General features: G+C 36.1%; 2 protein-coding genes across 5 annotated transcripts in view; one reads left to right on the top strand and one right to left on the bottom strand.

Annotated features, from left to right (window-relative positions):
* Nucleotides 1-12,902, top strand: part of C1H21orf91 (chromosome 1 C21orf91 homolog) — a 31,934-nt gene extending 19,032 nt beyond the window's left edge. For 2 of the 3 annotated variants that reach the window (XM_032477081.1, XM_032477076.1), the window contains exons 3-5: nt 3,116-3,652; nt 4,685-4,747; nt 6,203-10,862. In XM_032477081.1, the coding sequence (XP_032332972.1) occupies nt 3,116-3,652; nt 4,685-4,747; nt 6,203-6,369 (767 nt within the window). In that variant the 3' untranslated portion in view covers nt 6,370-10,862. Of the gene's footprint in view, nt 1-3,115; nt 3,653-4,684; nt 4,748-6,202; nt 10,863-12,290 lie in introns of those variants that run through there. The other variant, XR_004318802.1, reaches the window with a different exon arrangement.
* LOC116662776 overlaps nt 1-15,301 on the bottom strand; it is a 212,847-nt gene that overhangs the window by 90,897 nt on the left and 106,649 nt on the right. The window lies entirely within an intron of this gene.

A 15,301-nucleotide genomic window follows, 5' to 3' on the forward strand; every position in this document is an offset into this window, starting at 1 on the left:
TAATAAGTTTAGGGTTTGTTTCAATATAATTTTAATTTTTCTTTATTCATTTAATTAGTTTTGTTGAGTACTCACTAAGTGCTTGGCACCATGACAGTGAGGATGCACAAAAAACAGGTATGGTCCCCTTTCTCATAGCAGTTACCTCCTAGCAGGAGATAAAGGCCAGTGAAGAAACAGTTGTAAAATCTGGTGTGATTAATTCAGATGTTATTGATTAGAAAAGTCTTCTTAGAGGAAGGGAGAACTAGACCGGAGATGATGACGGCCCAGATAATGTAGTGGGAGTGGTAATGGAGTGAAGGATGATTTAAGATGTTGTACTGCTAGATTTTAGGGGGCAAAAATCTATTCAGATGGACAATAAGACATCTGGGATGGTGGTGTGGAAGATGCTGTGAAGGAAGACATCCAGGTTTCTTTGATCAGCTGATGGTGCCAGATTCAGGAAGAGGATCAGGGCTGGGATTTGATGGTAAGAATGGAGGAAGAGGAGTTTCATTTAGGCAGGGTGAGATTGAGGAGCCTGTGAGACATTTAAGTAGAGGTATTGCCTGTGCTCAGAACTCTTCCTGCTATGATGGGCTTTTTTTTTTATGTCTTCTATAAAGGATTTTTTCACCTGAATGTCTGAATCTGAAAGTTATTTTACCTTTATGTATTTTCACAGTAGATTGAGTATTGTAGTTCTCTGATTTGCTGTTCATCTCAGCAGGTTACCAATATGCATATAATAACGTGTTACTGGATTCCAGGCATTAATTTGGGTATTTAAGTAAAAGTTAAAAGAAGTTATTTCTAGAGAACAAAAAGTTGCATTACATGAATTACTAAGAAGAGCATTGGGTTTAAAAAAAAAACCTTTAATTTTAAAAGCCCACGTTATTTTTCAAATAAACAAATATTGTATTAACGTGCTATTGAAGCTCTAAGGTATGTCAGGAAATCCATTGTTCTATATGATTTTTATCTTTCTTTAATTCAGTTTCTGAACATTCCAAATAAATTTTTTAAAACCCCAAAAAACAAAATTTAACAGCAAAAAATAATGACTTTCTGTAGCCTAGTTTAGAACCCTTTTTATATGGTGAAGGATTTCCTTTAACAGTAAAGGAGAAACTTATAATTTACAGTGTTTAGATTAAGCTAAATCACTGCCACATGAAATTAGTGCTGTGGCCATGAACTGAGTGAGAATGAGACCGTTTACTGTTTCAGGGATTGGCTAGCCATCTGCTGGCAACGAGACCTAAGAGAGTTTTATAGAGAGTAAGGAAGCTATTGAATCAGTTTTCCAAAGTTACTAAAGTAAGCTTCAGGTTCTCTCTGCCTAGCAGTATTAGAATCAAACAGCAGAACGGAGGTATTTCTTTTTTGGTCTGTTAATTGGTACCAGCCACTTTTTTGTCTTACTAAGATCTAAAACATACATAATAACAAAACTTTTAATATTTTTATTCTAATCAAGTTTTGTGAAGTTCCTTTGTTACTTCACCAGGTTTTGAAAGGTGTACGTTGTGTTGTCAAATAGAGCTTTGAGGTTTTGCGCTTAAATATGTTAATTTTGCTGGAAATTTGGCCTAACCAGACAATAACTGGTAAAAAATATATACACACACAATTGCAGTACAGGTACCAGAGGGGTAAATAAAATGTGTATGAAATTTTCTTTAAGTTCAATTTTTTGCACTCAGTGGAAAAAGCAAGGCTAAGATACTGGAGTTTACCTTGTGAGAGCAGTTGTTCCCGTCTGTGTAGACGGTTCGTGTTTAGGATGCCTTCTCCCATAGCTCACTTGTGAGGGAGCTGACAGAGCCTGCTTAGCGCTATTTTTGGCAGTCTGAGCAGGACTCACCATTGGCTGATGTTATATCATTTTAGAACAAATTAATATTCTCAAACACTTTTATACCTAATTTAATACCATTAAAGTGCAGATACCTCATTTTCTTAGTAATAGCTAGAGTTCAGAGTTCAGTCAATAAAATTGTTACGACTTCAGTTTCTAAAACAAAGGATTAATACAGAATGTAATTTTTCCTGATGAGTCAGCTAGAACTTTTTTTTTTTTTTTTTTAATGTAGCACCTGAGTAGCTCCCCACTTACTCTGTTTTCAAAGCTAAGCAGATTTAGACTGGTTAGTTCTGGTAGGCGTTAATTTTCAGTTCCACATCCTTTATTCACCTCCAGTAATAAAAGCACTGCTGTTTGACTTTAAGTAGCTTGAACTTATGAAAACATATGAATATATTCTGTATTTCTAAGTGTGTCATATATTTGAAAATGTATTCTGTATTCTAAATTTTAAACATTTGAGATAGCATACTTAAGCTCTATAAAAAGTTGGGAGATAATAAAAGTGTAACAAGAATATTTCCATTATTTATGGGGTGTAATGAACATTTATCAGTTAAACAATTTTACTGGCTATTGTATCTTGGTAGATTGAATTTGTTGCTATATGAAAAATAATTGTAATTTTATCTCTAGAAGAAATTATCTTGTTAAAGTTTTAGTAAGTATCAAAAAATGTGAGAACATTTTAGATGCTTTTCTTACTTAAAAAAAATTTAAACATTTCATTGACTTTTTGAGGACTTTGTTAATGTGTATTTTTCTGGTTCTGGTTTATCTTTCCCCAGTAAAAACCTTAATAATTTAAGATCATGACTTACTGTGCTTTTTGTTGAGAAGAAAATTGTCAAGCATTTCTCTTACCGAGCCTATAATAGGAATTTTTTGCAAGTGTGTACTTTAGGAAGATCAGTGAAGAAAACACTATAATGTAAAGGCCAAGATTCTGTAAGTGTAAACTGCTGGTTCAGTAGTATTTTTTATTATTGTGCAATAATATACCTCTGGACTAAGGTTGAAATTGAGTCATTAAGTCCTTAAAAAGGCTTCGCTACTCATAAGAATTTAATGTTACTGAATATATAGGTAAACTGAAGCATAAATTATTAGGCCATAGTTTATATTATTAATATCAATATTCTTTAGCATTTTTCTCTAATTTACACATTATCAGTGGCTGATTTTTACTAAGATTTGTATTTCTTAATGCAACTTATAAACAAAATTGTCTCAAGTCTTCTGTTTCTTTTTTTTCTTTAGGAATACCAAAATCTAATCTCTTGCACACCAAATCATTAAGGGGCCATAAAGACTGCTTTGAAAAATACCACTTGATTGCAAACCAAGATTGTCCTCGATCTAAGCTTTCAAAAAGTACTTATGAAGAAGTTAAAACTATCTTGAGTAAGAAGATAAACTGGATTGTACAGTATGCACAAAATAAGGATCTGGATTCAGATTCTGAATGTTCTAAAAATCCCCAGCACCACCTCTTTAATTTCAGGCATAATCCAGATAAAAAGTTACTCCCACAGTTTGACTCTCAAGTACCAAAGTATTCTGCAAAGTGGATAGATGGAAGTGCAGGTGGCCTCTCAAACTGTACACAAAGAATATTGAAACAGAGGGAAAATACGGACTTTGGACTTGCTATGTTACAAGATTCAGGTGCCACTTTATGCCACAATAGTGTATCGTGGCCTTGTAGTCACAACCAGGAACAGAAAAAAGAAGAGACAAACTCTAATCCAGAGGCTAATGTCCGGAGCCAGCATCCACATTACAGCAGAGAGAAACGTAAGTAAGATGGGGAGAGAAAGGTGAAGGTTGGAGTCTTGTTGTTGTTGTTGTTGTTTTTACATTTCATATGTGATGTGTCAAGAATTTTGCTGTGGAATTATAGATTTGGTAAATAACAAAATTTAAATGAAGGGTTCACCCTAGCAAAAATGAGATGTCTTAAAACTCTCTGTCAGTTCTCTAGAATATTCCTCAATATATCCTGAAGCATTAAAATTATGTTGTGCCATCATTTGCTTTGCCATTTTAAATTATTAATGGAATAGAATCAACAAACTGTGAATTGGAAAGTTCAAGGTTCATAGAGGTTAGAAGTACAGCCTCAGCCATTGATGAACACACATTGTCACGTTGCTAATCCCTATAAGACTAATTGGGGGTAGCATTTCAAAAGCAAAAATATGACATTTTATTAAAGGCCAAAGGTAATGTGTGCACTTGGAAAAAGTGACTCATTCAGTCTGCATCTATTTCTACAAAAACTCACAGAAACTGAGATAATTTTAATTCACTTAAAATCAAGTGATTTTAGAGCTACAAGGGCCCTTGGGTATATTTTTATACAGCTCTTTGATTCTGTATATGAATTATCCAAGGTTATGTAGCTAGCTAGATAAATTGATTTTTCAAACTGTTTCCACAGTACTTAAGTGTTTTTCAGGCTGCAGATCATGAAACATGTAGTGCTTGAGCAAAATCAGGTAGATGGGTGGTGACTAGCACTTTTTGAAAACTGAAACAGAATGGGAAATATCAGAATCCAGTGGACCTAATGCTAAGTATTTTTCAGTGAACTTTTTGTTTCAGGTGGAGGTAGACTGGAAGAGATGGAAAATATGTTTCTTCCTGTGGGTTGTGGTCAGGTTTCAAAAACTCAACACTGCAGGAGCGAATGAATGAATCCTAGGGTCCTGCCGAACGTTATGTTGCTAGACGAGTGCAAATTTTTTTTAAATAGGACATTGTGTTGGTAGTGTAGACGACTTATTTTCCTGTCTTGGTAATAATGAATATATTTTCATGTTTCAGTGAATTCGATGACTCTTGGTGAAGTAAAGCAACTGAATGCAGAGCTCCAACAGCAAATACAGGGTAAAGGACTCAGTGTCAATGCTTTTTACCTGTGCAGATTTTGATACAGAAAATCCCCTATTAGCTTCATCTGCAATTAAAATTTAGAAATGGGATTAGAACCTGTTAGACTTTCCATAGCAAAAAGAAGAAAACAATTTCTTTATGAACTGCAGGTGAAATAGGTTTTTCTTTTTTAAGTGAAAACAGACCACAGCTTAATATCTACCTCTTACTAACATGTTCTTGACTACCTACATGTTTTCGTGCCAGGCACTGTGCAGGTGTGCTCCTTAGCAGTTTCTTAAAGAACCACAGGTGGTATTGGCCCTATTTTGTTCTAATTATTAAAAATTTCAGACACAAAAGTAGTGAGAATAGTATAGTGAAACCCTTGACCCATCTTCCCCAGTTTCAGGAATTACCAAAAGTGTAGTAGTTTTCTTTCATCTCTACCTGTACCCATTCTCCTTGCCCTACGCACATCTCCAGCACATATTATTCTGAAACAAATCCCAGACAACATACTGTTTTGTCCGTAAACACTTCAGGATTTTCTCCAAAATGTAACTTTTTTTTTAGGCAATGATAACCTCATTGTCACACCGTAAAAAAAAAAAAAAAAAAAAACAGCTAATAATTTGTTAACATCAAATAGGATGATGTTAGGAGTTAACAGTTAGTGTCCAAATTCCCCAAATGTCTCTTTTTTTGTTCCCACAGTTCCTACTTAGGTGAGGAAATGGCACTTCAGAGACGTTGCTTACTTACAGAGATCATGCATTCAGTCAGTAATGGAGTAAGGATTCTAACCTCTGTCTTTTTAGCTCCAAAATTAGTGTGGTCTTTTTTGACCACTCAGCCTCTCAGAATAGTAAAATAATAGTAATAGCTGCTTATATTTATCAAGTACTTATTCTATGGTAAATACTTACAAGTATGTCTTATTTAATCCTTACAGTAACCCTGTGAGGTGCTTACTTTCTTATTGGGGCTATACGTAAGAGGAAGTTAAAACGTAGTTTGTTACTTGCCTGAGACTCTTACAAGTCAGGACAAAGATTCAAAAATCCAGGTAGTCTGATTCCAGATCCTCTTAGAGGGGTTTCCACACCTGGATACTAATGGGCACCTTGCTGTTCGTAAGTCACATTAGATACTGATTGGACCTATGTATGTATTCACATCGAGCAGCGTCTCAGGTGGTTGCACCTGCCTTTTCTGCTGTGCGTCTCTGTAGTCATTCTTATGACTCGCACGTTTCATTTGAGGGAGAAGAGGAATACAGTGTTCCAGTTGGCTACGCAAACTATACAGCTTCCTAGGATGATCGGAACACAACTGTTTCTTCGTAGTCAAACCACTTTCATTGCAAATGTTTGTCCAGTGCATTCATTTCAGTTAGAGGACTTGAAATATGTCAGAGGATAAACTTTCTTTGTACTAAAAATGGAACTACTTTTTAATTCTTAACAGAAGTTTTTGAAGAGTTAGCCCACCAAGTGCAAGAAAAAGATTCTTTGGCCTCACAGCTCCACGTCCGCCACGTTGCCATCGAACAACTTCTCAAGAACTATTCCAAGTTACCATGTCTGCAAGTGGGACGAACAGGAATGAAGTCACACCTACCCATAAACAACTGAACTAAACTTACACTCACTTCCTATGCCCTGCCGTTCTTTGGTCTGCCAGGCATGCACACTCGGAAGAAGTTGGAGAGAGTTATGGTCAGTTATTTTATGGTCATTAAATTTGCAAAGCTTAAGGCAGTATTTAACATCTTTGTCAAATAAGGCAGATCATTACACTCTAGCCTTCTAGGGTTAATCATTTTAGTTCATTTTGGGAATTTTTTTTCCCATAGTTACGAAATGGCCCTCCCTAACTTTTACCACTGGTGACTACTTAAATATACTGTTACAGTGTGATTTTATTAAGCATATTTTAATGTAATTCACCTGTCAAAACAATAGAAGGTTTACAGAGTTCTTAGATTAGTCTGAACTACTAAACTTCTAAGAGGGAAATGGAATTCATAATACCACCTCTTATTTATTATGAGCAATATTTTAATACAAAAATTTTATATATAAAAATACTATTTTAGGTAACTTTTCATTCTCTTTATAAATATGTATTTGAATGGCTCTGTATATTATATTTACACTTTCATGTGTGAGTATGTTACCCATATTTCAGATCGTTGCATTTTATTCTCTTAATATACTGTTTTTACAACTGTTATCTTGTTTTCCAAAGATAAATGTATTTTGGCATAGAAATCTATCTAGTTGAATTGTTCTGGCTTCTGATAACTCTTATGAAAGAGGAATTAATAACTTTTTAAAGCAGGTATGCAGGGAAATAAAAGATACTATTTTTTTCTAACAAAAGCAGTTATGAATTAGTTCAGGAAGAAGTGCTGATCTAGTGTTTGTATGTCAGCTTGTCTTCAGAGAAGTAAAAGCCTATCTACATCATTATTGCTTTCATTCTAATGACTTTGATGTGTTAGGATTTGGACAGAGTTTAAGTCAAGCCTCACTTCCAAGTCAAATGTAGTATCTGTCTTCAAATTGAATGTGCCATGAAATTGTTGTCCTATCTTTGAAAAAAATTAAAATCATTTTGTGTGCCAGTTTGGATAAAGGTTCAAGAATCCTTCAGCTGTCCAAATTCTGTTATCAGCATCACTGAAAGTATTGCCCAAAGAAAGCATTGTGAGGTATTTTTCTAAACTTCAGAATCTAAAGGAAAAGAGAAGACTGTTTGACACAGAAAAATAAAACTCTTAATTCAAAAAAATAAGCTCATTTTTAGAAGGATATTCTTATTTGTTGTCTATCATGTTTCCAAAGAGTTCTGAACTAATAGTTTGTCTCAAACAGCTAGATGATTTTTCAAATAACGTATTATAGTAAAAGCTATAACCAGTGCAAAATTAAAATGGGCTCTGAATTCTATTTTCAACTGGTGCTTAGAATATATTTACGACGTAAGATCCTTTGCTTGAAAGAATCCACAGAAAAGCCCATTAACTTGGCAGCTTCGTGCGTAAAGATGCGAATGACTTTTGCCTTGAATTTGGCAGCCTGCCCTAGCTTGGGTCTGATTTTAGTCTTTAACACAAACAGTATTTGACTAAGCAAAGAAACACCTCAGTCTAGTAGAAAACAACTTTTTACGATGCTAAAATGTGTTAAATTTACCTGAGGATATTAATTGGTATCTCACTGATTTTGTTTTGTCTTGTTTTGTTTTGTTTCTGAAATATGACATAACTGCTTTTTGGAGGGAGCTTTTGAAAGATACTTTCAGTTTCTCTCAGTTCTTTGAGTCCTGCAAAATGAATTTAAAATCCAGGGAGTGAGGCTGCATTGCCTTAGTTTTAATAAGCTTTAAATTGAGTGTGTGCAATATCAAAATTCTATCAGTTTATAAATTGAATAAAGACATTCCTGGTGATCCCAGTAAGTATCTCAGTGCTTTGTTGTTGTGGTCCTATTTTCAAATTTGAGTTTACTCTTTTTTGGCACAATTCATTAAGAATGTTACCAGCCAGTGTGCTTGCACACATCTGTGCTTCTAGTGAGATCACTTAGGGACAGGCGTTAAAAGTTTGGTATGTGTTGCATTTGATGTAAGTAGCAGCTTGTTTCCAGAATATGAGCCATATGGTGCAGTCCCAGATACAACACTGTTACCCAAAGAAAGTGTTTGCTTATTTCCTAGAGAGTTTCTGGCAAATATGTAGTTTTACTAGTGAGTTTGGCACAATTAGATGGGATCGTACGTGTACCAAGGTCTTAACTGGGGACTCTGATTTACTCCATTTAGATATTTCTATTTAAGCTCTTCAAAGGAAAGGTGCTCTTAAAAAATATCTGCGGTGCTGGTACTCACACTAGTACTTAATTTGGATGGATATTCTAGTAAGAAAAATTTCGTCAAAAGTATTTTGCACAGCCAAATATTTGGTAAACATATTTTATATTCCTATGTTAGTCTTCTTGAATATGCAATTATTGCATATGCTAAAATAAGGATAATGGGATAAAGCTGAGTTCTATCTACCATGAGAGAATATGAAATACCACGAATGCTGGTTACCATATTTGGCTATTTTTCTGCATAATTGTTAGTACTTTTGAGGAAGTTTAGAAGAAAAATCTCAAATATACCTTCAGTTTCAAAAATGACAAGAAAGACTGCCAGTCAGCCATTACCAACAATTTCAGAGCTTAATTAAGGGGAGTGAAATGATTAATATTTTTTCTCTTTCGATTTTACAACTAGACAAGTTGTATTAAGTTTAAAAAGTCAGTTTGAAGTTGAAAGCGATTTTGACCACACAAAATTGTTCTCCTTGAAGATTTAAAATCCTTTCAATCTTTTAATTAAGCTAAAACTCTTATTTACTTTGTGATTATCATCCTTTGATCCTAGCATTTAGTGTCCAAAGTAGTCTTTTTTTTTAAAGCCATGCACGTAAGACACCAATACTAGGTGATGCACACAGGCAGCAGAACTGTGTTGTGTTTCACTGTGTAGTTTGTTAACATACAGTGTTGGAGCGAGATAATGTTATTAATGTTTTTCAAATTATATGTTCATTTTACCACAAAGTGCCCATTTTTATATATATTTGAGGATTATTTTTTAAATAAGGTCATGTTGGGAAGTGATTTCAGAAATAGAGTCAAAATATATTCTATTTTGTTGTTGGCATCTTGACAAGCATCTTGAGATTTCTCGGGTTTTTTAGTTTACTGTATTCTTTACCACTGAAAGTGGTTTAAAGTGCATTCTTTTTGTTTATATATTTTTTAGTGTTTACACTGTTTGAGGCTTGCTAGCTTTGGGTGTCTTTTTTTTTTTAATATTTTGGGATCAATGTTTACCAGTTTTGGTTTTATTTTGTCTTGTTTTAGACGAAATCTGCTTGTGTTACTAATGTAAAATGGAATGCAAAATGTATATGCTCAAAACTTCAGTAGGAACTTTTAAAGAATAAATTATTTGTGTAGCTTAGTAGGAGGTTCAGGTTATTGACCATAAAATTAGGTTACATGACATGAAAACTTTCAAATGGTACAGTGTAAAGTTCTTTTAGTGTTATTTTTATGCTAAGGTCAGATATTTGAGTATTTTTAAGTACTTAATAAAAAGTTTAGTACTCCACAGTATTTTTAAAAAATATCTTCTGTTCAGATGTGACTGTAAAGCAAAGATAATTGAATTCACTCCAATGTTTAATTGCATTTTTAACTTTAGGTTGGTGGAAATAATTATTTGAGGAAATTGGTGGTAGTGGGGTGGGAGAGAGTTTATTTACCAGAATAATAAGGTAATTGGGCTCTGGCCCAAGCAAAGGTGTCTTGGAAGAGGGCTGTAATGTTGTTCTTGGAATTTCCATTCACTTCATTCTTTCATAATTGCCCCTGTTATAATGTAGTCTGACCTATTATGCAGCTCCATCTCCTTGCTATGAACCATATCATAGCAAGTCTCTAGCATTAAGATTTCTTTAGCCACTAGTTTGTAACATACACTTTCCCTGTTCTTTTTAAGAATCCAGATTACTAAGTGCATTTTAGTGATATTGAATTAGCCCACAGTTTTAACCCTACGAAAGTAAAGCAGATTAAAAAATCATGATGAGTATTGCCTTCCACCTTCCCTTCAAAAGTGTTAATTGAACTTCCCTCAACTGCACAAAAAGTTAAGAGAATTTTAGTAAATGTGTTTCTTTCCTGAACCATGTGTAGAATGTTCGTTTCCATTCTGCTACTTCAAAAGAGGCAGTTTAGAAAGTGTTCAGTAGTGACTTCTGTTAAATGCCATTCCTACTTTTATGATTTGTGTGTGTGTGTTTGTGTTAACATTGCTTTAAATCTGACTAGAAATCCATACAAAATTGTGCTGAGACATTTGGGAAAAGAAAATGAAGCTGCAGTGATAAAAACCAAGTTGGTTTCAAAACAGTTTATTTAGAAATTACTTGGCTGTTATACTTTCCTTTTAAAACTGCAATAATTTATATATTTGTATTGCTCTGCTTTGGGACTGTAACTACATATGCTTGTCTACTATTTTTAATTTTACAACAATAAAATAAATATTTTATTATCTGTTAGCTTCAGTGGATAATTTCAAGTATACGTATTTTTTTTAATGATTGACCTAAAGACAAAGTTTTGTTTTTCAGGCTTATGGATCCTACTTAAAATTGTTATCTAACAGTTTCTGATCTTAATTTTTTGTGAGAATCTCTCTTTAATACTTAATATTTCCTCTGCCCCAAGAATTCAGAAGCAGGAAATAAGATTCCTGTCTTTCTAGACACAGTCTATGCTACTTTTTAAATTGGAGTATACGTTACATACAATAAGTACACAGGTTTTAAGTGTGTTTGAGTTTTAACAGATGTATGCAACTGTGTAACCATCACCCCTCTGGGCCCCTTTGGAATCTCTTCAGTCCCCATTTCCCATCCACTGTTCTCATCCCTGTCACCGTAATTTGCACTTACCTGCCTCACAACCTTACATAAATGTTATCATTCAGGATGTGCTCGTTTGCCTCTGGCTTTTTTTCACTCATCTAGCAGCTTTGAGATTCATCTATATTAGCGCAAGGATCAGTAGTTCATTTTCTCTTTTTTAGCTGACTAGTCTTCTGTTGTATGTATTATAATTTGTTTGTCCATTCACCAGTTGATGGACATTTGAGTCGTTTCTAGTTTAGGACCATATAAATAAAGCTGTTACAAGTATTTTTAAATTGGCTTTTAAAGTGATAGTAAAAATAGAAATTAAAGTATTCAAATTACCTGTGGTTAGCTTTATGAATCTGAATATTATATTACAATTTTTCCCACAAATAATTGTTAAAGTAATTTATATACTTTGTAGTAATAAATAACTTAGAACTAAGAAACAAAGACAGTTGTACAAGAGATCAGAGGCAGATTACAAAATAAGGGATGTTTGAGAATTGAAACATTTAATGGGTTGCTAAAAGAATATTAATCGTCCTTAAGGTCTCTTCAAAGTTTAACAGTCCAACCACTCTTTTTCCAGAAGAGGCAGCAAAGATAGAGAGTCTGGTTTGGAGAAAGTACTGGAAAGAGCACCGGACCATAGTTGAAGTTGTTCTCCTGTGTAGCTTTAACTACCTTGTGATGTAAGGGAAATTCATCCCTTAAACTTTTCTAAGCCTGAATTCGCTACGCTAAAGCAAACATGTAAGCCTACTGCAGCTCCATCGCCTTTGTTCTTTGTCCTCATTTTTAAACGTCATTATAGGACCTGGAACTCTGTGCGGGTGTCTGAGACTGGCAAGTAGGTGTGAGTATGCTGGGTAGAAAGAAGGGAGAGCTGCAGGCAGAATGACGCCTTCTAAATCATTTATATAATTGGGATTCTCAATTACTGTTAAAAGTTTTCAAAAGGTTTCATCTTTGGAATCTCATTTAGATGTCTTAGATCCCTTCTATCTTAAATTCCACATGACTTGCAAGTTCACATCAGTGGATTTTTCTTTTTTTCTTTTTTTTGGCCAGAGGGTGGGGATGCTCTGCATCTGAATCCCATTCCAGTGTTCAACTGGCACAGACCACTTTTACCTGTAGAAACAAAAGCTTAACCTGACCTCCCTTGCATCTGGGATACTCCGCCCTAATTGGTAAAGCAAAGAAACTGGATAAAGGAGGATCCATGTTGAGAGCAGCAGCGTCTTAACTACCAACAGGGGAAACAAACGTCTGGTACCCACATCTAGTGGGGGCAACGGGTAAGCTCCTGGCATCTGGTGTTGAGTAGCCATTGCTCTGTGTGACTTTGGTCATGAATCTGGCAGCTGATTAATCACCTTTGTTGCTGCCCGGTTTCCAAGCTTCCTGGGTGATCTCTGCCCATTGAATAAACTCCTTTTCAGCCTAAATCAACCAGTTACCTTCTTAGGCTCTCAACTGAGAATTCTACTACACCTCACTTCATCCACTGGCTCCATGTCCAATGCTCTCCCACTCTGAGATCTTACAAAACTGGTTTCTGAAGTGAGCTGCTGAGAGCCACCACATACCTAAACTATTCCTCAGGACATGGTCTGCCTGTTGGGTCAGCTGAAACTGATGGGAAGATTCTGAAGAGAAATTAAAACTTTTGGTAACATAGATGTCAGTTTTCTTGTTTAAAGCATTCACTGTTCACAGGTGGGGTGACTTTGGAGAACTTCTTACTATCCTCCTCTAATTATTGAAAGTGCTCACAGTTTGTGTCTACCAGCATCTTGGAGGAAATAATGATGACCATAACTTTAGCTTTGGGCTTGGCCTGTGTTCTCCCTGGTAGTACTAAATGACCCCAGCCCAGCAGGCATTTGTTGAATGAACAAGTGCATGGACTTCAGAGGGAGCACAAGGATTGCGTGTCCTCTAAATCAGTAGCGACCTACCCACCCCTAAAAAATGCCCAAGGCCCTCATCCACTGACTGAATAGTATGCATTGTCTCCATGTACCCCACTGTCCACAACACCTCCATGACTATTTCAGGCATTTGATGACTAGCACTTGTTCTGCTTCTCCTCGAAACCAGTGGTGCCCTAACTTTGAGTTTCATGAAGCACACGTCACATGGCTGCCCCTCCAGAGTTTCTGAATCAGGTCAAGGGTGGGACCCAAGAATTTCATCTGACAAATTCCCAGGTGATGCTGATCCTGCTGGTCTACACAGCACTTTGCAACCCACGGCTCCAAACCATCCACTGTCCCAGAGTTTACTTCCCAAAAGATGTGATAACACTTCTTCCCTGCTCAGACTTCTCTAGATTGCTACTGCCTAGAGAATAAAAATCAACCCTCACAGCTCAGCATTAAAAGCCCTTACCATTTGGCTCCCACCTATTTTCCATTTTAATTATTTCATCAAATTGAGATTTTGTTGTGTTCCAGGAACTCTTAATAAGCCCTGTAGGCTTTGAGTCTAAGGGATTATAAAAGCCAACAAGTCTTTATTGGCCAACTGAAAAGGGTTATGCCCAGAGATAAATATATGAGGATCGAAAAAGGTCCACTGGATTTAGCAACAAGGGATTCAATGAGAACAGTTTTAATTGGACCTAGGGGTGCAGAAGTAGATCACAATGAGTGGAAGTGTGGGTGGGGAAGTAGGGTGGTAGATTTGAAGTAACCTCTAAAAAGTTTAACCAGGAAAGTGAGGAAGTCAGGATTGTGGGCCCAAGGTTTTGTTTTGTTTCAACCTGGGAAGCACTTCAACATGAATAAATACTGAGAAGACAGATGTAGTGGAAAGGCTAAAGATGGAAAGGTAGCAATAATCAAAGGACCAGAATCCTGAAGAGGCAGAACAGTATCACACACCTAGAATGGACCATCTTTGAAGAGGTTTAGGGTCGTCTCAGGCTTTGAGTTGGAGAAGATAAAACTGCAGATGAAAGTCTTCAAGTGAGAGTCACTGGAGAGTAAGGTGAGAAAGTCCCTACCTGGCTATTTCTATTTTCTATGAGAGAAAAGGAAAAGATGGGGTCAGAAGCTCAAGAGAGAAGTGTTGGGCTCAGCAGCTGCCATGTAAGGATGGGAAAGGTCCTGACTACAACAGGGAGGGCTGCCAGACTGATTACGTGACGTGGGGATTGGCACCCATGGCTTGCCATGGATTGAATTTCTCTGAATTTGCATTCAGATTTTGTTGCTGTAAATACAGAGGAATATTTTTGCAATTGGAGTAAACTAAACTGAGAGCACTACTGAAAACAGATTAGAATCTGAAACTCAGATAAATTTGTGGCTCAAAAATTCACAAAACCATACCCAACAGAAAATTTCAAGTTGGTCCTACAGGCAAGAGTGGATGGACTAAGGACTGTTTTGAAGCCCAAGCCCTTACAGGTCAGTTGATATCAAGCTTCAGCAGAAGAAAGTGTGGAAATGTGTAGTCCAGATAAAGAGGGGTTTATTAGAGGCCACTGGTATACAGAACACGGAAGAAGCCAAGGCACAGCTAAACACAGAGTTTCAGATCTGTAACTTCAAAGCAAAGAAAAAGAGATATAAAAAGAGAAGGGCTCTTCTAGGGGGAAGTCAACTGAAATGAAAGTGGCGAAGACAAGAAGAGGAAGTTATGATGAGCAGGGCCATTGCTAAACTGAAATTCAGGAACTTGAGTTCTAACCTTCCTCTGCCACTCTGGGCTCCACTCCACCTCTCTTAGCCAACGATTTCTCGCCTGTCGAAAGTGAAACTGAACTTGGTGATTTTTAGGGAAACTTCCAGCTCTTACACTCTATAAGGATAATAAATTTTAAGAAACCCGTGATAGAAAATTTCCTCAGCCTCTGCATAAACACAGAACTGAACTGAAAGGACACAAAGGAAGTGTGGTTTTATTAAGAAGAAACAATGAGGTGCTTTTACAGCAAGATACTTCTATCATCATCTGTAACAAAAGAGCAAAGATGGTGGAAGGAGCCTGGCTCATAAGCAGCTCATATCAGGGGAAAATATTTGGGGAGACTGTTCTCTTAGGAGTAACAGTGGGGGGTGCTTCTACCA

This window comes from Camelus ferus, chromosome 1 (assembly GCF_009834535.1).
Source record: "Camelus ferus isolate YT-003-E chromosome 1, BCGSAC_Cfer_1.0, whole genome shotgun sequence".
Taxonomy (NCBI): domain Eukaryota; kingdom Metazoa; phylum Chordata; class Mammalia; order Artiodactyla; family Camelidae; genus Camelus; species Camelus ferus.